This window comes from Calypte anna, chromosome Z, assembly GCF_003957555.1.
Source record: "Calypte anna isolate BGI_N300 chromosome Z, bCalAnn1_v1.p, whole genome shotgun sequence".
In the NCBI taxonomy this organism is placed as follows: Eukaryota; Metazoa; Chordata; class Aves; order Apodiformes; family Trochilidae; genus Calypte; species Calypte anna.
This window is the reverse complement of record NC_044274.1, coordinates 34958772-34984865: the sequence shown is the minus strand read 5'-3', so window position 1 is coordinate 34984865 and position 26094 is coordinate 34958772. Positions and strand designations below refer to the sequence as shown.

The following is a 26094-nucleotide window of genomic DNA, read 5'->3' as shown; positions in this document are numbered from 1 at the left end:
GCACAAGTGCAGTGCACTTCACAGGGCAATTTCTTTAAAATATTTCTACTTCTTTTACTTACTGAACAAAACAACAATATAAGTAATTTCTTCAATGCTAACGGGTCTTTGAGTGAAAGTTCTTAGACACTGTGTTAATTAAAATCTATACCAGATTAACTGAAACTGTGTGAACGTAACTCCTGATAGTGACAAGTAAGAACTAAAGAACACTTATTTATCCATGGCTGATACTTAAGACCACGAAGGAAGAAATCTAATACATTTGCTTCAGTAGCAACACCTATTAAAAATGCAATAAAGAGTAACTATGTCTTAGTGACACTAGACTTTTTGTCCATTTCAATGGAATCTAGAGCAATAGAACTGACACCAGCTCCAAGGCTTGAGCGTCTCAGAGATAGCTCAGATGGAGGAATGTGACGAAGCTCTCGGCGAGAAAGTTTTATTGGAGTTACTCCTTGAAACTGTGTTATGGTTTTTCTTCTCTGGATGACTGGAGGTAGCTGAGAATGAGGTTTTGAAGGCTCAGCTTCATCTTTCCCTCTTTTGTCATCACTAGTGCTTGACAAACATTCCTTGTTGCACCTATATGAATTCTGCTGTGCTCTTAAAATATTTGTTTTGTCTGTTTCTTTTATTTTCCCTGGATGACAATTGGTTTCAGGGTTAAGTATTGACTTGAATTCTTCAGAAGCAACTTCTACTTCATCTTGACTGGATGCCTTATCAGTGCTGTTATCTAAAATGAAATTTATGAGGAGACAGAGCTACAAATGACAACCATTCTGAGTGCCTGCCATCAAGAAATACTAGTTAGTCAATACGGTTTTACAGCATCAGTGTAATATGGTAAAAAGAATTATCAGAACCTCACATTTTTGTCCTTTTTGTTATAAAGTTTGTCACCTATGAGAATATCAGAGGTATTAATTGTTACTTTCCTCTGATTAGCTACTAGTAATGCAAACCTCATTGTTCTAACTTGCAAGGTATCCTAGTAGGCAGTCTTAAAACACCTGAGCTATGACAATCAAATATGAAGTTGTTCATATATTGAAAAATTCAGCATTTACACTAGGACAACAAGTAAAAGACATTCTGCAAACTTGATTGTAATGTCCATAGAGGGCTTTTATTAGTTTTAAAGCTCAGCCATAAATTATAAATATTACTTATTACATTATACTGCAAGATGCCTTAAATTGTACTCAAAAGAATAACTAAATACAGAGTCTTTCTCACAAAACTTATGAAAGTCCTATTTGGAAAAATTGGAAATCCACAGGGGTCTCCTCCCTTCTCCTTGCTACAGTGGGGCTAAGATGGGTGTTTCCCCACTTGGATGAATGTCTTGAACTAGGTGCTTTTTTGGCATACTAGACAAAGAGTAATCTTTCCCATACCCATTTATAATCCAACTCTAGGATATTCATGCTCACAGTTGGACAGTGTACTTTATAGTAATGAATGTGCTGGCTTGTTTCTCCGCCTAGAGGGCAAGGGCTGAGCCTTAATTCACCCTGGCAGCAGCAGGAGTATGATTGGCATCATGTCTTAGCAAGTTATGTCACAGTGGAAAGTAGAGTGGAAAGTGGTGGCCCAAGGGGAAATAAACAGAAGCATCTGTTGCAAGGAAGAACCAGTCATGCTGTGCCTTGAGGTGAAACACAAGACCAAGAAGGCTGTATTGTACATGGTACTGGTACTATTGTACATGGTACTATTGTACATTGTACTGGTGGTAGCTTTAAGAGATGTGAGACAAGCAAAACAGTGACAGAAATTGAACCTTCTCCTCTCCTTCCCATGAACAGTTTGATAATAGGTTTGGATTCTGGCAAGTAGGAAATGAAACAATTTAAAACTTATAATAACAGTCATTTGTTGTTTCACTTGTTTGTTTTCTGTGTCAAAGCACAGAATCACATTGGAAAGCTGGTGGCTTTCCTACACGTATATAAACCCTCTCAGTCTTAGTAAGCAAGTAACTGAAGTAAGTCAGGAAGTGAAAGAATGGAACTCATCACTGACAATCTCCCAGTAAGTAACTCCCAGTAAGTAACTTTCATGAAATTTAATGAAATAAGAATTTAAACCAGTGGTATACCACTGCTACAGCTATAAATCAACATTGTGTTTCCTTTGAAACTGAGGGAGAGGTGCAATATGTTCCTGCAGAACAGTTAGTTCAGTAAAAATACAATTTTTATGTCTATCTGATACACTTCTCTGTGTTCACCATCCTTCAAATGGTCTATTAATAACTGCATAAATATTTTAAGATAATTTACTTACATTTAGTGGATGGCAATAATTGATGGGATGACTCTCCAAATAGGCCTTTCAATTTCTTCTTCAGCTCTCTGCTTGTTTTCTTGTAGAAAAATAAGTCTTTTTCCAGTTGCTGGACTTTTGCTTCATAGCTTTTCAGGGTTTCTGCAAGACTTCCACTATCTTGTTCTAGGACAAATGAATCTAGTTTCATAATGAAGTATCTCTGTGCTAAAAAAATCAAGATGCCCAACTAGAAAGAATATATCGTATCTTGCTGAGATTTTGCCTGCAGTATTCACATATAATTATTATGTTACATACTAGGTAGACAGAAGTACATCTAACTACTGTCTTAACACTTAGACACAGGATTAAAAAGCCATGTCAACCCCACTTGTCAGTTTTAACAGAAGTATTTAGAAGATCTAGATCAGCAAGACTTGTATGTTTCAGCTTCCCAATAGCAGCAAACTCAGTATTAAAACACAAAAAATACTGCTTTTAAAAAAATGTTCAATTTTTCCATTCATACAGACACCATGTGTCTGTCCTAAGCATCCTACACATCAAAATTAGAGACAGCCAAAATATATCTCTGAAGTTTTTCTTTTTTCCTTTGTTTTTTTTTAAGTTGGAATATATTATTTCTCATTAGTTACTAAAGATAATACCTTCTCTACCATCCCTCCCCAAGAAGAAAATACCTTTGAAATGATGCAGTATTAGCTGTAGTTTTTTCTCATGCTCTTTGTGTTGTAGGGTCAGCTGCCTGTCACACTGCAAATTGACATGTTTAAGTGCAGATTTTAATTCACGTATTATGTTTTCCTGGTCTATGACCTTCATTTTCTGTTCTTCAATCTGCAGTTGTAATTCACGTTCAGATTCACGAAGGCCAACAATCTAAGAAAGAAATACACTTCTTTTGATTTACAAAATAATTTTCATAAGAGCTTTTATCCTTCTGCTTAATAGATTAAAGCATACAAAAGGAATGGCCTTTATAAGCAATAAGCTTATATTGGAAACAGACTTGCCCATTGCTACAAGTTCGTACTTTGGAAATGAGTTCTGTACATTCTGATATAAAGAATAGTGAGGGTTTTTTTAATATTTTTTGCAGAATTTCAACTGACATAACAGTGTTTTTCTCATTCTGGAAAACTTCCACTTTGCATCCCATAGACAGCTTGTTCACAGAATTATCCAAGGTTCAACTAAAGTCACAAAGGCACACCATGACCCAATGCATCTTATTTTCATGTTTCTAGATGTCAGGAAGACATGCAAAAAGAGTTTATACTGGATTTAGGAAAAAAAAAAAAAAAGGAATATTAGCCTAAGATTTACTAATCCTGCAGTCAGAATGAAGTTCCTTGTGATACCACTATTTAAATATATTTCTGCTCCTAAAGTTAGCAACAAAGAGTAATGAAAAGGAACAAGGAAATTTCTAGTTTTGAAGCACCTTTAAAGCTAATTACCCCAAAGCAAGATATACAAAGTTAACACAGAAGCATCCCATTTAGGTTAATGTGAAAATTAAAAGTATCTGAATTAATACTAAATCTATGTAACCTAGGAGATTTTCACCAAAGGCTGTTAACTAAATGAAATGGTGTCAAAAAGTAAAATTAAATTTTTCTAGAATAGTAACAGAAAAAGAAGTATTTTTCACTAGCCAAAACAAACCTTATTGAAATATTTGAAGATGATAGCTCTGAGCTCTGCAGCAGACAAGGAAACTAGTTTTCCTATTACATTACTCTCACTCTGTGAAAGAATCTGAGAGGATGACCTAAGCAAGCGCTGGTGATTTTGAATATTTTCATTCTTGTAATCAATAGCAGCCTCCAGGGCTTCAATTCCTTCTTCCAGTTGGAAAAGAGTATGTTCTTCCTACACAAGAGAAACACAAATGAGGTCTTTAAAAAAACAGTATAAAATTTTTCTTTTTATATATAAGAAATTCTTGAACTTCATTCTCAAGATTGAAACGAAACTCAAACGTAAGACAAAAAAAATAGTAGTAGTAGAGGGAGTGACATAGGAAAAATGAGGCAAAGTACAAATCTAGAACATTTGTCTTTCTGCTACCACAATACCACTTCCATGATACAGAGGTTGATCAAATGGTTCACCACAAAAACAGAAGTCATGTTTCCCTTTTTATCCTTCCCTCATCCTCCCCTGTAGTTTGAATTCTACTATTATTTTGTTTGTTTGTTTGTTTTGCTATTTTTCTGTTAGATTAATGAATGAGTCAGGTAAGTAAGAAGTTTAGTGGCCGTAACTTGTGCAGGGAAGTGGCAGAACTGCATGGCCTGCAGCACTGCAGATTTTAAGTAAGGCAAGTAGGGTTCTTTCTGGTGTGTCATCACCTCAGCTACATGCCCATACTGCTTCTCCAGACTTAAAAATAATCTGTGCATTTTATATGAATTTATTATATCTCCAGTGTAATTATACTGTCAACTCAAGCACAGACCATCCAGGTAATGGTTAAACATACAAAAGCCTTCAGCTGAAGTTAGGGACATCACTATACAAGTATATTGCCTTGTTCTATGTCCTGGTATGAAAATATTTGCCTATGATAAACTGATTAGCTTCTAGTTCCCTTATTTCTGACTATATGATCTTTAGGGCAGTGCAGTTTGTCAAGGCACTAGCTGAATTAAGTCTCTCTGACCATTCATTAACTTTGTCCACCACTAAGTAATTCTTTAATACCAGTATCTTAACTCTGCTTTTTACAAAAGTACCAAGCTTCAGTTCCTTGCTTCTAGTTTACCTAGTATTTGGAGACAATGCAGGTTCTGATTGGAACATTTTATTATGCAACACTACCTAAAACCTACACTTGTCTTAAAGGTGCTCACTTACTTCAGTTGATAACACTTTACCATCTTTCAGTTTCTCATCCACACTATTTCTTCTTCTGAGCAGCTCTTCCCTTTCCATCTGAAGAACCTGAATTTCTTCCAGAATGTCTGTCTGATCTTCAGTGGTGCTGCCCTGAAGCTGCATACCTTTGTCACACAGTTCCTGATCCACCATACTTAAGCGAGTAGATAATTTCATACTGTCCTTGTTTAAAGCCTAAAAAAAACACCCACAGCAACCATACATATAAAGCTGAGATACTCCTTCCAGTTAGAAAAAATGTAGGTGAGACCATTAATTCTGCAGGGTAAATCTTGCCTGCATCTTGCAATGAGACTCCTTTTATTTTGAACAGACAACTATCATAAAAGTTACTACTCAAAAGATGAAAGAAAATGTTAAGTGTGCAGATTTTTACATCTTAAAAATTAAAGGAACTAGTTATTATAAGCAGCAACCGTAGTTCAATTTCAGTCCACTTTGGCTACTGAAAAATAAATAGTGCAATATGCTTCCCTGTCATGCTCTCTAGTTTGCAAAAGGACTGAGTCATTTTTAGACATTATATTTTAGACATATTTTAGACATTATATTCATGGTCCCCAGTAACAGAACTCCAACAGTGAAAATTGTTTAAATTTTTATAGAATTCAGGGGAGAAAAAGTGGGAGAAAAACATGATTTTTCTGTGTTATTCATATTTTAGTTGCTGATTTGTACAAGCCAGGCAATAACTTCATGGCAGTGGTAGAAAGACAGGTCACACAGCTTGAGCCTCTTCTGCTTTCTATCTGCCTTTCCCTGATCCACTCTTCCAGTCAGCACTACAACTAGTAGTGAGTTTCATGTTTTTTCTTAAATCACCTGGCTAGATCTCAGTTTCTTGATTTCCAGATGGCTTTTCTCTTGCAATAATGCTTCTCTTTTGGCTACAATAGCTTCTCTTTTCTTTAAATCTTCTTCAAGTCCTGCTAATTGTTGGCGATGTTTGAGAATTCTTTCAATTTCTTCATCCAGCCATTTCTTTTGTTCTTCTAATTTCTACAGTTTAAACAGAAATCCAGAGAGCATTAACCAGGACTTTCTGTGTCACAATTTTATATTTTTCCTTTCTTAGAATAACTGATAAAACTTTTTTAATGTTAACATTTTAATGTTAATGACATTTTTAATGTTAACAATAATTCTTTAACAGAATCTTGATTCAGAATACTATAGAAATTGTCCTGGCTTAAAAAGAAGTTCAGCAACATTACAGTGCTACCTCTTGTCTAAGCAAATTTGTAACAGACACCTTTGAGTAAATGTATTCTTTTTCTAAGAACAGTTATATAAATAGCTATATTCACAAAAACTAGGTTTGGAAGGCACCACAAGAATTCAGCTAGTCCATCTTCATTGCATGATAGCTGCCCAAGATGAGCTATCAGTGGAAAAAGTAAGTGACATGAAATTATAATTCTGATATAAAAACAGTCAGTAAATGAGAACTCTGCTCGTTAGGACAATTCATTATAAATGTATTCTGAAGCCACAGTTTATTGTTGGATATAGGGTAATAAGTGTCATGGTTTAGGCCCAGATGGTATCAACAAAGTCTCCACTCACTCACCTCCCCCCACTATGGGACGAGGAGGAGAAAATCCACCTAAAGACTCATTAATCAAGACAAAGATAGGGAGGTTTGCATTCTCCATCTATGATAATAGGCAAAGAACAGACAGGTTCAACTGAGAAAGGAAAAACCCCTAATTTAATCTACAAGAAAAAATATGGCCAGATCTTAATACCTTCTCCTCCCACCCATCCCTTCTTCCTGGGCCCAGATTACTCCACTGCTGCCTCCGCTTGAGGGCACAGGGGGCAGGCAGTGGAGTTTAGGGTCAGTTCCCCACATGTGTTTCTGCTGTTTTTCCTACTCAGGAGGAAGACCCTTCACAGCCTTCCCCGGCTCCAATATGGGATCCTTCTCACGGGAGAGTCCTTCAGGAACCCTTCCAACATGAAGCCCTTTCACCAGGTGCAGTCCCTCAGGAACAGACTGCTTCAGCCTGGGCTGCCCACAGAGTCATGCAGTCTCTGCATGCCCACAGAGGCTGCATGCAGTAACAGGTCTGCTTCACGAACAGTCACCTCCTCTGCCATGGGGTCCTCCACAGTTGCAGATCCACATTTCCCCCTCTCCATGATCCTTCACAGGCTGCTGCTTCACGTCTGCAGGCCTGAGGCACTTCACAGGCTACAAATCCACACTTATCCCACTACTGTCCTTCAAGGACTGCTCCACCATGCTTCTTCAGGGACTGCTCTATCATGCTTCTCCATGGAGGGAGAAGGAGGAGGACAGCTGACATCTTTCCACAGGCTGCAGGGGAATCTCTGCTTGGCACCTTTACCCCTCCTTCTTCACTGACCTTGAGGTCTGTTCTCTGGCATTTCTCTCTCACTTAATCCTTTACTCCACTCTGAGGGTCCTTTTCTTATATTTCTGCAGTTTTGTTTTCCCTTTCTTGACTATGTAACTCACTTCCCTTATCAGAGGCAGGGCAGGGACTGGAACTGAGGAGCTTCCAGCAGCCTCTCACAGGAGACATTCCTGCCCCCCCCCCTGCTTCCAAAGCATCACTGCACTAACCCAAGGCATGAGGCCAAAAGGGTGACTTTGTAATTTCCTTTTCAATTTAATGACTTTTGATAATTCATGAAACTCAAATGTTCCAATGTCCACATCTGAAATAATGTAGGTGGCACTGCCACACAGAATAACTGTTTTTCTAAACTTATTAGAAACAATCAAAACTACAGGCCTCTAATTTATGTCAGAGAAGAAAAGAAAACATTTATAAGTTTATACAGATCACCCTCAAACCTACCAGTCAACCAAATCTGTTGAATTCTCATCTGAATCAACATTTTTGAGAAATCATAGAAAAGTCTTTAGAGCCTCACCTTTCCTTTATTTAAAAAGAGTACAAGAGCTCCTAAGACTATACTCCCAATTGTTGCTAAAGCCAAACAGAAGACAAAACCATGATGGATTTTACAAAGATGACTATGGATGATGAAAGACAAATTTTTTTCAGGCTTCACACAGGATCGATATGAATTCTGTGCTACCTGTGGCTTCTGCAATGCTCCAACTGAGTTATTTTTCTTCATTTTAAATGCAGCTGTCTCTTTATCCTTAAGTTTAAGGATCTTCTGTTGTTGCTCCATCTTAAGTTGAAGTTCCTATAAATAAAAAAAACCCCACCTTATTCTTCCTGCCTTAGTCCATCTGTTCTTAAAATATAATTAATATCAAGTCCACAGAAGTATATAATCTGAAGCAGTAACTCTAAATTTACATGTAAAATTGAAATTCAGAGCTAGATATCGTGTAATAAAACCAAAAAGCTGGACAGAATGTAAATTCCTATGAAAATGTCTATAGAAAGTTTCTTTAGTGCATTTGTCAAAAAGTCATCACTTAAAAATATGGAGACCCTGGCAATATAGTTTATTGCCTTTGAAGAAGCAGAGGGCAACTGGGTCACCTCATTGTCATAAAGAAATGGAAAGAATCCTACTTTAATTTGTTGCTGCTCCTGCTGAATCTCTGCTTCTAGTTGTTTCTTTTTTTCATTCTCCTCACACAGTCTTTTCTGTAGTTGGGTTTGCTGGTGCTTCATCTGAGTAACGTTCTGCTCAAGTTCTGTTGCTTGTCTCTCACTTTGGTTAGTTAACAGAGCCAGATTCTTGGTGTCTTGCTGCTTCTTCTCTAAGGCCTGAATGTTCATGGCAAATTTTAGCTTATTAGCAAGGAAACTTAAAATTAAAATACGACTGATCTTCACTCTTTATTTCACTGAATTCATAAGAGTCATCAAGACTTGCTAACTTCTGCCCAAAAAAAATCACTCATTATTTCTGTGGTTTCAGAGCTACCTGGTAAAATCAGCATAGGGCAGAATTAATATCAAGAAACATGAAAAGGTGATGAAACAGTTCATACCTGGCAATACAATGAAAGCAGTAAAATGTAACAGAAATCACAGCTATGGAAAATGTTCAGAGACACAACTGTGCCAGAACGCTTGTCCTGAGCTTGTCAATAAGCCAGCTATGCACAGAGCACCTAAGTTGGCTCTACACAGAATTTAAACTTAGGCATAGTAGAACTGAAAAGTAAAAGGTTAGTGACAAACAAATGTGATTGTATTTGGCTTGATCCTTGCAAACCATCACAGTGATTTGCTGAGACCTAGAATTTATATAGTATTTTCAGAAAACATTTATTCTATTTACAGCAGGTAATAAACTTTTAATAGTCTGGTGTAGGTTCTTTTGTGGTACTATATGCAATGGTACACAAACATCTCCTATGACTTCCCTCTTTCTTGGTTTCTTATGTGGCAGGAAAAAACTTTATGTATCTAACCACATATATGTTAAATAACATTCTGAGTACAGCAGTGTTAGGTTTCTTGTTAGCAACCCAACCAGCTTCCAGTGTCTAGAAGTGGTGAGATTTTTACATGGAGAGAGTTCAGAGATGATAGTAAGGCAAAGATTTGCAATTCTTAATGGTGAGATCAGAAATACCTGCACTTTCAATTTAGCTGCATCAATCTTTTTCTGGAGCTCTTTTTGTAACTTGGCTTTCTCAGGCATGTCTCTAAGCTCCTTCCTCTCCAGCTCCTGAAGATGCCTTTGTGTTTCATCCAGTTCCATTTTGGCAAGCTCAGATTCTTTCTCCAGCTTACTTATCTTCAAAGCATATTGCCTGCTTACATGCTCAGCATCCTTACCTTAAAGATACCATACCCAAACAGATAATAATTTGAAATATAGTAATTAATTCTGTAGTTGAATCATTAATTGCTTCATTCTGGCTAAACCAATAACTTCTAAGACATTTGCCAACACTAAAGGAACACACACAGTTCCTTTCTAACTCTGAATTTAGGTTAAGAGATCAAGAAATTTAGAAGAAATAAAGGAAGAACTCTTAAATCTGAATTCTTCATGAACCACCTGGTGTCACCAAACGAAGTGACACCTGAATGCTAGACAAAGGGAAACTCCTCTGCGCACTGCAGCTTTATACCATTTTACAGCAGAGTGCGCTGTTATCAGAATTTACTGCCTTCAGTACAATCACAGCAAGTAATTAGTGACACTTACGAATATTTACATTATTAAAAGTATTGTTGTATAAGATAATGACATAAAAACTAAGACATGAAGGGCTTCAGAAGTTTTGTACCTTTTATTTTGTTTCTGAACTTCTTCATTCTAACCTTCCCCTACAGCAGCCAGTTACCTGTTCTTACTAACTCCTGAAGAAGCTCCTCTTTCATTTTGATACTAAGTGCAAGTTCTCTCATTTTCTGCTTGGCCTCAGTGAGTCTCAACTCTGAATTCTTTAACTTCTGCATATTGAGAACATGACTTTTCTGGAGGCTCTCAATATCTTCACCTTGAAATAAAGCAATAGAGATTTTAAAAATGGAATACACTCTGTATCGGAAAGATAGTGCCCTGGAACAGTGTATGTGTGGAGTTCTTCCAATGAAGTAAAAGAATCACAATGACCAAATAGTGCAGTTTTCCCTGCCATGAGTCCCCCTAAACAGGGGAAGAAGGTGGATGGCTTGCACTAGCATTTCAAGACCCTAAGAGGTAGTAATAATATTCCTGAAACCACTTCAGTGCATGTATGATAACATAAATTGCATCTATTTTCTTTCATTGAAACAGAACTAAATATTTGTATCTACACAGCTTTTTGATGTGTGATGTGCTTTCTGGCTAATAAGTTTACTTAAACATTAAGGTCACTGACATAACTTTCAGAAAGGGGAAGAAGACTATCTTGAAATCATACATGGAACTATAACAAAAACATTGTATCACATACACATAGTTTGCCAGAGGAAAATAATTGCATGTGCTACAGACATTTTTCCATATACAAATACTGTAACAAGATTGACTCCCATTACTTCCATTTTACCTGTGTTTATGTCAGTCTCTATCACTGATTTGTCAGATGAACCAGACTTGTCTACTTGATGCTTCATGTCACTTAGATCAGGAAGAAAGCTCAGAGAAGCCTGTTTTTGTGTCCATGTTTGGTTTATGGAATGCCTAAGAAAGAATGAAAAACATGATACATTCCAAATACACTGAGTTTTCTTTTTTCATTTAGCTTCATACAAAGCACATGATCTTAACAGAGAAGTATCCCAAACTCACATAAGCACCTTCTTTCCCATATACTCCCCACCACTCCAGATTGTCATTGTAGATTCTGGCCCCAAAACAAGAATGACATTATTTTTATTATATCATAAAACTATGTTTATTAAAATGCTTTTGCAATATGCCTAATTGACCCCATAAATATACCATAAATAACAAGTGGTCTCATTATGGCAGGGTCAGGCAGTAGAGTCTAGAGAACAAGCCCTATGAAGAGAGGCTGAGGAAACTGGGAATGTTTAGTTTGGAGAAGAGGAGGCTGAGGGGAGACATTACTGCTCTCAACTTCAGCTACCTGAAAGGAGGCTGTAGTGAGGTATGTGCTGGCCTCTTCTCTCAAGTGAACAGTGATAGGAATAGAGGCAATGGCCTGAAGTTGCACCAGGAAAGGTTTAGGCTAGATTTGATGATGAAATTATTTACTGAGAGTTGTCAGGCATTGGAGCAGACTGCCCAGGGAGATGGTGGAGTAACAGTCTCTGGAAGTATTTAAAAATGGTGGAGATGAGGCACTTCAGGACATGCTCTACTGGGAGATACAGATACTGATACATATATTTTATACAGTGGGGATGCTGACAGCTGGATGTGGTGATATCAGAGGTCTTTTCCAACTGTGTCAATTCTGTAATTCTGTGTGATTCAGTTATGCTAACTTGTCTGTAACAAAAAATTAAGGAATAGAGAAAAATTACTTAAATGAAGTTTCCTTTTTGCTGCCTGTATTTTCTTTCTCTTCATCACTCTGATCAGAGAGGTGGCAGTGAAGGACTGTATCCTGATCTTCTATGTTGCTCTGTATCATCTGGCTGCGAGCACGAAATTCTGCCATTACTTTGGCCAGGGAGGACAGTGGAGAGCTGGTATACACCTGTCAAGAAACACTCAAAAAGAGTTCTGATTAAAAACACTTGCAACGATATAGCAATTCTTACTGATACTTAAAAATATTTTGGTTTTCAGTCTGCTGTCACCTGAGCTTGTTATCAAAATTGCAGAGATTTTCAATAACACCTTTGTAACAAAAGAATTTGGAAGATCTTAGGCCACTTGTTCCAGCTGTGAAATAAGGTATTGTTAGCAACTCATTATCCAATGTATTCAATATATCAGTATGAATAATCATTAATTTTGTATAATGCTTCATATCTGAACCCTTTAAACCCTCAGGAAAAGAGCAGAAAATACTGCAGCTTTAGGACTTGAAAGTGGTAAGTTTACGCACAAAATTTTAGAAAATTGTGGCATAGCATATATTGCAAGACACCAAAAAATTATTTTCCAGAGTCTTCAACGGGAAGCTAAACACCACCTAAGAAAGACACCATAATTTGTCATTTTAAGTATAATTATTTAACTATAACCATTACAAATTAAAGGAAAAAACTGTAACATTTGGGTAGACCCTACCTTTCGGGTATCTGTCCCTGAAGATGGGTGAAGGGAGCGTAGCAGGCTCTTTGTGAGTGGGACACTGTATGGCCTTGCAGGTGTCACAACAGCTGGCCCATGCTCACAAGCATCTGAGAAGTCCAAAGCTCTCACGTCTGTAAACTTCTCTAATTTTTCTTTCAGCTGATCAATAAGCATTTGCTGTTCCACCATTTTCTCATTCTCACGGGGAAAAAATTGAAACATAACTCACAAGCTCTGTATCACATTCACCATTTCTAAACTCCTAAAAAAGGTCATGAATCTTGTAAATTACACAATGACCCTAAATTTTTCTGCACTGCACAGGCAAATTCTGCAACAAACTGAAAATTCTATGGCATATCATGAATCTAACACAGTTCAAATTAATTTTAGACATTTTTGTCCAGAAAAAGCTAGCCCAGCCAAGTTACAAAAATTTATCTAGGGATTTATTCTTAAGTAGATGACATACTTATCAGCCCACGGTTGCTTTATATTTCTGTTTATGGAAAAATAAAATGTGAATTCAACAAAAATGTTCAATGGAAACACATGGAGAGATTCCAATTAATTTAACATATATACAGGCTTGCTCTTCCTCTTTTAGCAGTTCTACTTTAAAGATTATTTGAACTGATAAACATGTAAAGGTATCCCAGTATCCCTTGTATAGCCTGTTATTTCTTCTTCTACTCAACCTCAACTTTGCTGGTAATGTTATTTTGGAGAACTTATCTGTTTCTTCTACAGCAGGCACTCTACACTGTTCAAAATTATTTGTCTTACTTAAACTAGTTCATCCATAAAGCCAAGATTATATCCATTTGCAGGTCCCTCTTTTCTTTCAAATTTTTTCCAAGTAAAAATTAAAATCTTTAAAATCTGGCCTACTAACAACAGAAAAGTTGAAGAATAGCTAGTGATAGTCAACCAGAAGTATTAAATGAAAGGTATTTTGCATTCTCCTAATGTGCGTAATACATTTTCATTCACCTCTTCTATCTTGCTGTCTTAGACTGCAAGTTCCTGCCAAACAAAAACAGACAATGCCTTGTCCAACAAATAGAGATTTTGTTGGAATAGAATAATAGTCCTGTGTCACAGGAAATAGAATACATATAAATACTATATTTGTTATGATTTTGGAGACAGTGACAGCCAATTTATCTGCTTGAAGCTATTATTTAACCTTTTTAAGTCTCTGTCCCTGATACGCTCATACATACAGCTCCACAGTGTTAATAATAACACCTGTAACATAAATACATATGTGCATAAATATTTAATATCTATCTAGTACCTGCTACTTTAAAAGTTCCTATTTTATCATGGATCATTAGATACACATTTGTGTGAATATAACAAAATATTTGACAAACGTGTTTGCTTTTAATTACCCTATCTATTTTCTATGTTTTAAATAAAAGTGGAAGTTTAGTGAATTAAGAACCGGAATGGTGCTTCAGAGCTCTCAAGCTTCCTCTTCTGTCTCTGATACTGAAACAATCATGATCTTTTACCTACACTGTGACTACTTCTGTTCATTACCTCTACCTTGTATTCCCCAGAGTTTATATAAGCATTATCTCCATATAAGAAGTGGACACTATGCTGTACCAGTTAAAAAAAATAAAATAAAAATTAAAAAATCAATCTAGCCAGAGGTGAGAGAAAACAAAGAAAGTGACAGAGGGAACAAAAAGATGATGATGAATATACTTACCTTCACTCACTGACTCTCCTCAAGTCATCAGCAAAGAAGAGGAAAAAGGAGAAAAAGTAGAATAAGAAGAGTAATTTATCTGTCATGTCCATGACAGGCAACATAAGGAGAATATTAACTCTTCAATTTATACTCTCCTGAACCTTGAAACGCTATGCACATATCAGGCATTATAATTTCATTAGCAAGCACAAGATCTGGAGGGACCTGTCTTGAAATAATGAATACATTCATACAGTGGGAAGATGGTTCAACAGAGACATAATGTGTATTAAAGGAAAAAAATACCTGTAACCTGTAGGTTTCTTGAGCCTTCTTTAAAGATTCCAGTTGTTTTTCATTTTCCTGTATCAATGTCTTTATCTGGTTCTGCAGTACATATAGTTCACGATCTTTCTGGCTAATTATGTCTTCATCCATCACTACAGTCTGCTACATAGTAAAATAAAAGTTCAGCTGGGTAAAGAAGGACATTATTATTCTTATAGTTGGAAAATTATAAAAAAAACCCAAGACCTAATTTGTTCTTAAAAGATGTAATCAAAACTGCAAAGTTTGAAGTATGTACATGGCCAGCTGTCAAAGTGGTTATCTGCAGTTTCTACCAGTTATTTCTTTTGACAAGTTTCTTTCTTTCAAAGGGAATAATGCAGGAATAAACCCACAACCAAAGCTACTTTACTGAAGTAGCTATCCAAATTCAATTATTCTCTGTAGGCTGTTGTGAGATGTAGCCACAAGGACTCAGCATCAACCATAAACACTCCTCAAATGAAAAAATAAGGACAGCTGTCCTTTTCTTCAGCTCAGATAATAGCCTAAAGATTAAAGAAACCATAAGAATGCTTCTTCATATGTTCTTGTAGATAAGGAATCAAACATCAATTGAAAGAGGGTGCCAAGAGTTGTTACTCTTCCAGAAGCCTGTAAAAACCAAATACAAAGTGTGGAAATATCATGTGTTATTGCTTTAAAAATGGATACTACTATACAACTAACTTGCCTACATCTTTCTTCCAAGACAACTCTTAACAGCTTTTAAGAATGTACTCAAAAACCTGATATGTCTTCAGAGAACAAAACTTTTTCCAAAGTTTATGTACCAATAAAAATGTTTCTACTTAATGTAGTTGACAAGATTTTCCCACCACTTTCCCCACCCCCCCTCAACTCCAGTAGGATTGGGGAAGAGTGGCGGAAGAGTAAAAACAAGAAAACTTCTGGGTAGAGATAGAAATTGTTCAGTAAATAAAGGTAAAGTGGGGGAAGAAAGAAAAAAAAAAAACTAATGATAAACATCTACTGCAAAACCACTCAACTCACCACCTCCCACAGGTAGACTGATGCCCAGCCAGTTCCTGAGCAAAAGATGGCTAACATACTGAGACTCTCTTACTCTCCCTTTTTATTCCTGAACATGTGATATGACATGAAATATCTCTTTGGTTGATTGGGTCATCTTCCTGGTTGTGCTTCCCCTGCCCCTGCGTGCATCACCCAATCTGTTCACTGGGTTGGCAGAGGGAGAAACAGAGGCAGCCTTGAGGATGTGCGAACACTGTTCAGCAAGACCTAAAACACTGGTGTGTTATCAGCACTGTACTGATCACAAATCTAAACCACAACAGCCTATGAGCTGCTACGAAGAAAATTAGCTCCATCTCATGCTAAAATATAAAACTCAAATAATGGGATATTTTTCCCCAAGGTTAAATCTCTTGAAGTACACACCAAATTTCCCTATCCTCCCACACTACCCACCTAGTGTACCTGGGTCCTTGAGCAAAAGCTCAAAGCTCAACCACAAACAGGTTTGCCTTTTCCCAAGGGAGGAACAACTCATGCTGTCTTTCCCAGCTGGTTCTCTACATGTACCTCAGGGACCTTATCTCATTCTCTAATACAGAGAGGTTTTGTTTCAGCAGGTTCAGGTGGGTTAAGTAAACCTCCAGCATTAATTAGCCAAGTAGCTTCTATTAAATTCACATCCCACTGCCCATTGCTTTCAATACAGTTTTTAACAGCCCATTTTATTGCTCCATCTTTCCAGAGGCTGGTGCATAACAGGAAATGTGATACAGCCAATAAACGCCCTTTTTCTTGATCCTAGGAGCTTGTTTTAGAGGTAAGTCCTGTTTTCTGACTCTGTGCATCCTGGGATACCTTGTCACCACACAACTTGCTTTTTAAGGCCCAGGACAGTATTTTAGGTAGTGGTATGGGTACCATATGCTGTTCTAGGTGATGATATGGGCACAGTGCTGTCCACTTTTCTTATTCATCAATACCTAGGGGCCAGTTAGATGGCATTCACTTCTGTACACTGACTCAAGTTATGTTTCCCTTTAGCAGTGTGTACCATTTGTCATGTGGAACTCCACACTGCATTTTTCCACCTACAGTGGTTTCCTACAATATGAAGGACACATGAGTAAACAAAGCATTTTTTTTCTAATTTGTGGTAATTTATTATATACTGGGGCCTCTTTAGTATGAGTCACTTCCTTTGGTAATGCTCCAGAGTCCCTGTTTTCTGGCCAGTCCATGATAATTTCCAGAATTCCTCATTCTTGGTCCTGTCTGGACTGGCCCTAGGGCTACAACACAAACCATTTCCTGACTGATCTGTTCAAATGTCTGCTGCTGCTTGTGGATCCCATAGAAAACAAAACAGGTCTTCTTTCAGGTAATTCAATAGAGAAGACTTTCAAGTTGACTTTAACCTCGAATATGCATTCTCCAGAATCCCACAGTATATAGAAATGGCTGGGTTCCCCTTTTATTAACTACTAAGGAAATGGCTGTTACCCTATTGATCACATCTGCTAGGATGTGATGATGCCCATCTTGCCCCCAAATTAGATTTCTTGTAAAGGTCCTTTGACCTTGGTTTGTCTTATGACAATAACAGCTTTCAGAAGAATCCGGATTTTCTTTGCCTTTATTCAAACACTTCCTCAGTTGTACTGCTCTACAGAGTGATGTCATCAATGCACTAAAGGTTTTCCAGGGCTTTCCCCTGTTCCAGTGCAGTCTGGAACAGGCTGTGGCAAATGGTAGGGCTGTGCTTCCACTCCTCTGTGGCAGCTGATTCCAGATTGGACATACTTCCACATCAAATTTAACTGTGACCTGCACTCTGCTGAAAAAGGGATTGAGAAAAATGCATTGGCAGTATCAGTTTTGGAATATTACTTGGCTGCCTTTGACTCCTGTTCAAAGTGGAGTTCTATTATGTCTGTTTGACAGCACTTAGTGTGTGACTTCATTCAGGTCATAATACTCCATGGTAAGCCTCCATACTGTATCAGTCTCGTGCACTGGACATATGGGACTACTAAAGGACAAGTGAGTCTTGATAATCAGATTAATCAGCTCCCGGATGGGAATGAGGGAGTCTCAGTTGGGACAATATTGATGCCAGTGCTCCAGCATAACAGGAATTGGCACTTGGTGTTCTTCAACACCCAGCAACCCCACAATGGAAGGGCAATCCAAGAGGCCAGGCAAGGTAAGTGGCTGTTAAATTTTCTCTGAGCTTGCAGTGGCTACATCAGAAGCCCAGTGGTACCTCTTTGGATCTCTGAAGTACTCTCTTTTGAGCGAGTCAATGGAAAGGATATGTGTGAACTCTGGACTTGTGATGATAGGATGCTTCAGCCACTTGTTTCCTGTTGGGCTCACCTCAGCATCTGACACAGACAACACTTGAGATTTCCATGTTACTCCAGAAACCCAGATGAGTTCTGCCCCTTTGTATCCTGATGGCATTGGAGCACACTGTGCACTGCTGTCTCCCAAAACCAGAGTAAATCCAATTGCCCCTTTCTTCTGCTTGGCCAGAGGGAGTATCCCCCTATTCCAAATCCTGACTTCTGTAATTGCAAGTCTTTACACTGTGAAAGGAGCCCATGCATCTTTCTCTTGCCCAGGCTATGCTACAAGGACTAGTCACAAGTGTGATCCTACTACAGACCACAATAGTAGAATGTGTGGGGTTCAAGCCCACATGGGCATAAGTCCATTGTGTCAGTATCAGAAAGAATCTCAGGGCATCTACTGCATCTTGGGAGTTGCTTAACAGCAACCAGAATGGTAATCTTCCTCAAAGGATCCATTTTAACCACTGCTTTCTCCCCCAGTTCCAGGACCAAAGTAGGTACACTGTCCAACTTCCTCATATTCTCCCCACAGTCATGCTGACAGAACCACACGGTGGCACATGGTGTATGCCCATGGTTTCCTTTCCTTTGAGCAAAGAAAGGCCAACTCATGGTAGCTGAGATCCTGTCCTGCAGGGGCAAGGAGAGAGAGAGATTATCTACATCCTCTTCAAGCTGCCACACCTTGTGGAACTGTCTTTCCACAGCTGTGATGCAGGGAAGGGAAAGAGAGATTCTCTTCGAACTGCTGGAGCTGGCAGACCAGGCTGTGCGAAGTCCATGCTTGGTCACTAGTGGAGTGTTAATTTATGTGGCCTCAGAGCAGAAGACATTCTCAAAGCCCATTTGAGGGCTCTTAGATTGGGTCAGCCTCTTGCATCTCTAAGAGTACTGGACAGTGGCATAATAGGCATGGGCCAGGTCTCAGCACAGCTTTAGAAGTCACTGTGTTTCACCTCCCCTTCTCCAAATGGTGTATTACTTTGATGGGTTTACACCCTGTTCAGGCATGAAATCACAGCTTATCAGAGGCAATACTGGCCCTATGCACCTGCCTGATTCCTCTTACTCAACTCCTTCCTCTTTCCCTACCCCTGCAACCTCAGGGATCAAAATTGCCTTAGGATATGTTCTGGGGTAATATCCCTGATTAGCTGTTTACTCTTATACACAATAATAAAAATCAGGATCACAATACATACAAGTATAAACAATCTGATTACACAAGAGTACAGAAGGAACTAAGAAGCCTCTGTCACATAAATTTCAAAAGCCTGTTCTGGAGAAGAAGAAGGTATTAGATGCCATTCTTCCCTTTCTCCACAAGATTTCTCTCAGAGGAGAAAAGGGGAAAGGAACAGTTGCTAGTTTTGTCCACGACAGTTCTTGGGAGTACTGGGACATCAATGAGGTAAGACACAAATATCAGATAAGGCTGAAGCCCAGTGGTTGTATCATAGGTCTCCCAGCCAAAGGAAAAAAGAACCAAGAAAAAGCACAGTAAACTAAAATCTGGAAAGAATCATTAAAGATTCCTAGAGTCTTGTACAGCTGTGAAGAAATCAAGAATTGGAATATTCAAGGAAACACATAAATCAATCTAAGCAAATAAGATATGCGTCATGATCTGCAACAGCCACTCAAGTAACAACTTAACTAAACAGATATAACAGAAGTTTAATCTAGGACAAGCTTATCAAACCTGTTATTATCTCAAAGGCCATGAGACCCATGTTGAGTGCCAAGGACTCTGTGGGTTAACCCCAGCAGGCAGCTAAGCACTCACAGCTCCTTTCTCATTTCCCTTCTCCAACTCCAGTCAGACTGGGGAACAGTAAAGGAATAGTAAAAGCAAGAAAACTTGTGGGTCAAACTAGAAATTGTTCAGTAAGTAAATGTGAAGTGGGAGAAGAGACTAGTTAAAACATAACATTACTTTTATCTATCAAGAATAAGATGGCTTTCTATTCAATCATCTATTGAAATAAAGCTACATTCCATGAATTAGACAAAGTTAAACAAAATTGTGGATTAATTTAAATTGTCAAGTTACATACTGGTAAGTGTCATGGTTTTACATCTTTTGAAACTGAATTCAAGATTTAGCAGACTGTTCTTTCACAGAGTTATTTAAATGATCAATTTATAATTAAATACCTGGCATTTATTTAGTTCCCTCTTTAGCTGAGGATCTGTAATGTGATGTGGTGCCTGGCCAGTTGCCGTCCCTGTGTCATTTTCCTGCATGGTGACAGCTTCCTTCCTTACTTCTTGTGCCATAGTGATCCAGCTCTGCAGCTTTTCCCGATGGCTTCTTTTCAAGCTACCGTCATTGTTCAAATCAACCAGAAATGAGAAAGCTTCGTCTACACAACTTTTGTAACTGAAGCATTGAAACTGAAGCTGGGTGAGCTGCTCCTCCAGTGAACTGATATGAATTCTTTCTTGATTTAAGTCATGTGAACAATGACTACTGACTTGCTGGTTCTGCAGAGCTTCTCGAAGCAATCTGATTTCAAGTTCCATTTCATCAATCCGGTCTTGATCAGGGTTGTAATTTACAATTGGTTTATTTCTGATGTTTTTTGCTCTGTTGGCATATTTGAGAGAATTTAAAGATTCGTCAAAGTCTGATGAGGATGGACTTACACATGTTATCATGACAGTCTTAGCATTTCCTCCAAGAGAGTCTTTCAGGATACGAGTGATTTTAGCATCCCTGTATGGAATATGTACACTTTTCCTTTTTGGGTCCCCAAGGGCACTGATGACATTTCCCAAGGCCAACAGACCACTGTTGATCTGAATTGATTCTTTGAAGCGTTCACCAGTATTTCCAGTCTTAGTTACTCTCTCTGATCCTGCCAAGTCCACAAAATGAAACTTTGAAGCAATCACCTGAACCGATTTCCAAGATGAATCCTGTGCAGCATCAGTATTTCCTTGACTTTCTGTGGGCTGCTTTTGACAAATACTGATGGTGAAAATGGCATGAGATCTACTAGAGTGTTCATTCATTTGTGTTGTGCCTGTGTGACGAGCTGCATTGCCACTTTCCAACAGGCTTATCACTTCATCTGCACATTCTACTTGGAATTCCTTAGCACCAATAATCACTTCAAACACCAAACCAAAGAAAGTAAAATAAATCAATTAATTATAAACTTTTTGCAAGAGTTTATAGCAATTAGGAATAGTAAAACTATAAACACACATTAGAGAAAATACAAGTCTGCATTCCTATGAGGTCATAGTATACAGCTACAGAAAAACAAAGCATCGATACATGAAAATCATGATGAACAACACATCTGAAACCTGCAGATGTTCAGTAGTGTATTGTGTCACAGCACTTGGAACAGTATCTAAACATAATATAGCATAATATAATCAGTATCTTAAACATAATATACTACTTTATCTATTTACACATTGCCATATACAATTTGCAATCTAATGATGTCTGGAAAAAGTATAAGCAACATCAGCTCATGTTTCTGGACAGAATTTGCAGAAGTAATAACTGTATTTCTACTTTATCATTTGTTGCCATTTCTGATGGAACATCTGTATTGTTCACAGGCAACTAAACCCCACACTCCTTCAAAGCAACTAAGCTGAGTTTATAATCTGAAAGCTTTTTTCTAGTATTCATAAACTAAGTTTTTTTGTTAGAAGGTAACTTAGGCACACAACTGAAAATAAACACATCAAATCCTACCTGTATTTCCTTTTTCATCTTCTCGGATATGTAATTCTTTCACAGATGTCTCTAACTCCAGTAAATCGCGAAGTTCTTCCTTGTAAACCTCTATATACGAGACTTTCACGTGGAATTCAATGTTATGGTTTTCAGATATACGCTGAAACAATTCCTGAATAGCCCGTGGGATTATGCCCTTTTCATCCTCTGCAACTGATGCTAAAATACAAGCAAAGATGTCACAGAAGCAGGCAGACTTTCTGTTGCATAAATTACAAAGACTGAAGATTGAGAGAAGTCTGTGTGTTTTGCAACTCATTATACTAAGAAACCTGAAGGGATGATGTTCCCAAGGACTTTTTAAAATACTTGTTTTTCTGGGGTTCAGAATATTTGTTTGCATACATTAATTCAAAGTTAAGTTCTAAATTACCAAAAGGTATAGTCACTAAATTTATGAAAAATATGGAGTCTATCTTAAATCTGTACTCCTCAGAGTTATGGTTGGCATGAGTATCTCAAGGGTTTGAGAAACTATAAATTCCACTGAAATACAGCAAAGAGCATTAGTAATTTGGTGAGAAATTATATATAACCAACATTCACAGTAATTTAAATTTTTTTCAAAGTAGGTATGGAACATCAATAACACAAATGCCAAACTTTTTAAATTTCTTTTTTGAACATTCAGATTAGGGCAATACTTCCATAAATAATCTGTGTTCCTTATTCAAGAATATAAAAATAACTTTGTCTGTAAAGGTTATCAAGAAATTTTTTTCTTTCAAAAAAAAAAAAAAAAGGGTTGCTTACATCTAACTATAGATTTTGTAAATGGACATATAAAGCTAAAATTGCTGAGCTATGAACAGAATTAGATGTGATATTCATTATCTAAAAAAATTAGCTGGCAATGGTACTTCCACGAACACTACATTACTACTGATGGAAATACAAGTTATGAGAGGAGGCAGAATTAAGAAGCCAGTTGTATGAGCTTCAGCAAGGGTAAGCACCAGGTCTTGCACCTAAGTCAAACAACCCCAAGACAAAGCTACAGCAAAGCTTTGGGAAGAGTGGCTGGAAAGCTGCCCAGAGGACCCTGGGGTACTGGTCGACAGCTGGCTGAATGTGAGCCAGCAGTGTGCCCAAGCAGCCAACAAATCCAACAGCATCCTGGCTTGTATCAGCAGAAATGTGGCCAGCAGGACTAGTGAAGTGATTGTGTCTCTCTGCTTGTCACTAGTGAGGCTGCACCTCAAGTACTGTGTTCAGTTCTGGGCACCTGACTACAGGAAGGACACTGAGGTGCTGGAGAACAAATTTTATGAGCTGGGGCTGTTTAACCTGAAGAAAAGTAGTCTGAGAAAAGGCCTTCTCTCTCTCTACAGCTACCTGAAGGGAGGCTGTAGTGAGGTGGGAGCCGATCTTTTCTTCTGAGTAACAAGCTACAGGAGAAGAGGAAATGGCCTCAAGTTGCACCAGGAAACACTTAGACCGGATATTGGGAAAAATTTCTCAACTGAAAGGGTTGCCAGACACTGGAACAGGCTGCCCAAGGAAGACACTGTCACTATTCCTGGAAGTATTTAAAACACATGTAGATATGATGTTTAGGGACATGGTTCAGTTGGCAGACCTTGCAGTGTGCTAGGTTAATGGATGCATGGTTTTAGGGGTCTTTTCCAACCTAAGTGATTCTGTGATTCTAAATAAAGATTTTGATACCTACCAAGAGTTTTGAAAGAATATATATATACTTATATATATATATTCATTTGGAAGATTTAAATTATAAATTTCTATGATGCCACAGAAAAAGAAAAACCGAACAGTGAGCAAGCAACAAGTTATTGTCTAAAGCAGACACTTTCAATTTAAGATAAAGGTAGCAAACATCTACAAAACACTGCATTTTACTTTAATTTGCATAAGAATGAGTACTTTATAAAATCCTTTCTGTTTAGATACTTTGGCCCCATTTACGGAGAATTTTTCTTTAGAACAGTTTAATTAACATGTAAACTTTGGAAGGATTTTTTATTTTACTATACCTTTTTTCATAATCCCTTAAAGTGTCTGCAGCTTCATCTGCTATGTATTAAATGCTTAACTAGCACAAATGCAGTTCATGAGTTGAAATATAAAAGAAAAACTTCCTAAAACCTACCAATGTGGCCACCTCCGATGGTGTAAGTCTTCCCAGAACCTGTCTGTCCATATGCAAACACTGTAGCATTGTATCCCTCAACCAAAGACACTAGAAGAGGCTTAATGCAGACAGTATAAACTTCCTCTTGGGTTGAGTTTTTGCCAAATACAAAATCAAAAGTGAAGACACGGTCCTTCCCGATGATAATTTGTTGACTGTGTGGGACTAATCTCACACACACTTGGTGGTTATGAAGTATTTCTTTGGAAAGCAGAGGTCTGATTCGAACTGCAACTTTAACTGGGATCTCCTCCATTCCAGGTTCCATTCCTGTGCTCCCCAGTCAGTATTCACATAGTCAACAAGAAATCTGTCACCACTCCTGTGTTCAACTCATCCACAGTTGTCTGCAAGTAAGAAAAAAAGTTTGCCACTTTTTATAACAAAAAATAATTTCGTGCTGAAGTATAAAGTTGCCATTTCCTCATTAACATATAAACACCATGATACTGTTGAAAATTACCTGATATGAATGCAGCTACAGCAGAAACTGTTGAATCAACTAATAAATTAACTTTGCCTCTATTAATTTTTATGCTAGCAGACTCAAGTTTAAGTCTGGAAGTTGTCAAATTTTCTATTTTAATATAATTTGGCCATACAAAGCAACAATATCATAAGAGCCTCTTAATAAATATGTTGAAAAGGCATATGCTTAAAATCAATCCTCTAATTTTCCTGTTCCTGAGTAGGCAACATAAATTAGTCAAACAAAACCTTTTTCTCCAAAAGTTGTATGTGTATACACACACACTTTATAACTTCTTCCACTTCAGAAGCAACAGGTCTCTGTAATACAACAAGTACAGAGAAAGCAACCGTGATGTGATTTTAAATCTACCCCATAAAACATTCCTCTGATTTTAATCTGCATCTTTAAGCATCTATGTAAATATTTTTTATTAATGATACATTTTACCTGCCCCGGTTCCTTATGGAGCTTTCTGTGTATTCGTTCTCACAGCACATGCACTGTACATTAGCACAACCATGAATATCAAGGAACTGCTGTTCCTTACTGCTGTCTTGCATGAACATTCAAAGCCCCTCACATGTACCAAGCCCTTCTGGATGCCAAATGTTTTGTTTGTTGTTTTTTGGTTATTTTTGTTTAGGCTGCTTTTTTGTTTGTTTTTCTTTTTCTTGCTAATTCTAAGAATCTTTGCAGTGCAAGGGAAATCTTGCTGAACTTTCTGCTTGCTAAGCTCCCAAACATTGTCTTTTAAAAAGCTGGCAAAACTTGTCAGCTTAGCGCCCAAAACTCAACTTTGTTGAAAGCAAACAGCTTTAAACAGTTATCTTGTGGCTGCAAAGAGGTTTTGCGTTTACTTTTATTCTGTTTTGTCTGAGAACTTGGCCAGCTGAGAAACTACCTGATATCGAAACCTTTTTCCCTCCCCCCCCCCCAATTTTTTAACTGAACAGAAGTAAAACAAATAAGCAAAACATAAGACCAAAATCAGACTCCTGAAGTATACGGGGATCAGAAACAGCTATATAAACTCACTAGTTACAGACTCAAATGGTATTTTGATCGACTGCTGCTTTTATTTATCCGGGTGCATTATTTTTATCCCTTAAAAAGCACTACTTCAATGTGCTAACATTCCTTCTTTTTCAAAAAGCATTTAAACCAAGAGAAAGGGGGGTGAAAAGAAAACCCCGGGGGGCGGCAGGAACCCAATTCATTATTCACACTCGTAGGAGCATGAGCCGGGTTCGTGCCAAAGCTGCAGAAACACCCGGGAGCCGGCACACCGACCGCACCGGACGGCTTGCCGCCGGAGGGGCTATTTTTGAGAGCGGACCCGCACATTTTCTATGCTTGCCGTGTCTCGAGGTGCACCTTTTACTCCAAACCTGAGAGGAGCCGGTAACGGGATCGCGCCTGAGTCTCAAGAGCCTCCCGGGGCCGCGGAATCCAGGCTCCCGGGATGGCGGGACGTCCGAGCCCGGCTGGGACGGCCCG

At 38.0% G+C, this 26094-nt stretch overlaps 1 protein-coding gene across 1 annotated transcript; it reads right to left on the bottom strand.

Moving 5' to 3' along the window:
- Positions 1-308: 308 nt before the first annotated feature.
- KIF27 (kinesin family member 27) lies at positions 309-26083 on the bottom strand. Its single transcript, XM_030467282.1, has 18 exons — positions 25940-26083; positions 24084-24472; positions 21932-22132; positions 20368-21326; positions 14837-14980; positions 12820-13023; positions 12105-12280; positions 11204-11295; positions 10469-10618; positions 9748-9953; positions 8733-8930; positions 8281-8394; positions 6028-6204; positions 5164-5379; positions 3970-4176; positions 2982-3180; positions 2299-2463; positions 309-742 (listed from the first exon to the last, which is right to left on the bottom strand). Exons 2-18 carry the CDS (start codon positions 24391-24393, stop codon positions 309-311), a joined length of 4152 nt encoding a protein of 1383 aa, XP_030323142.1. The 5' UTR covers positions 24394-24472; positions 25940-26083.
- Positions 26084-26094: the final 11 nt, after the last annotated feature.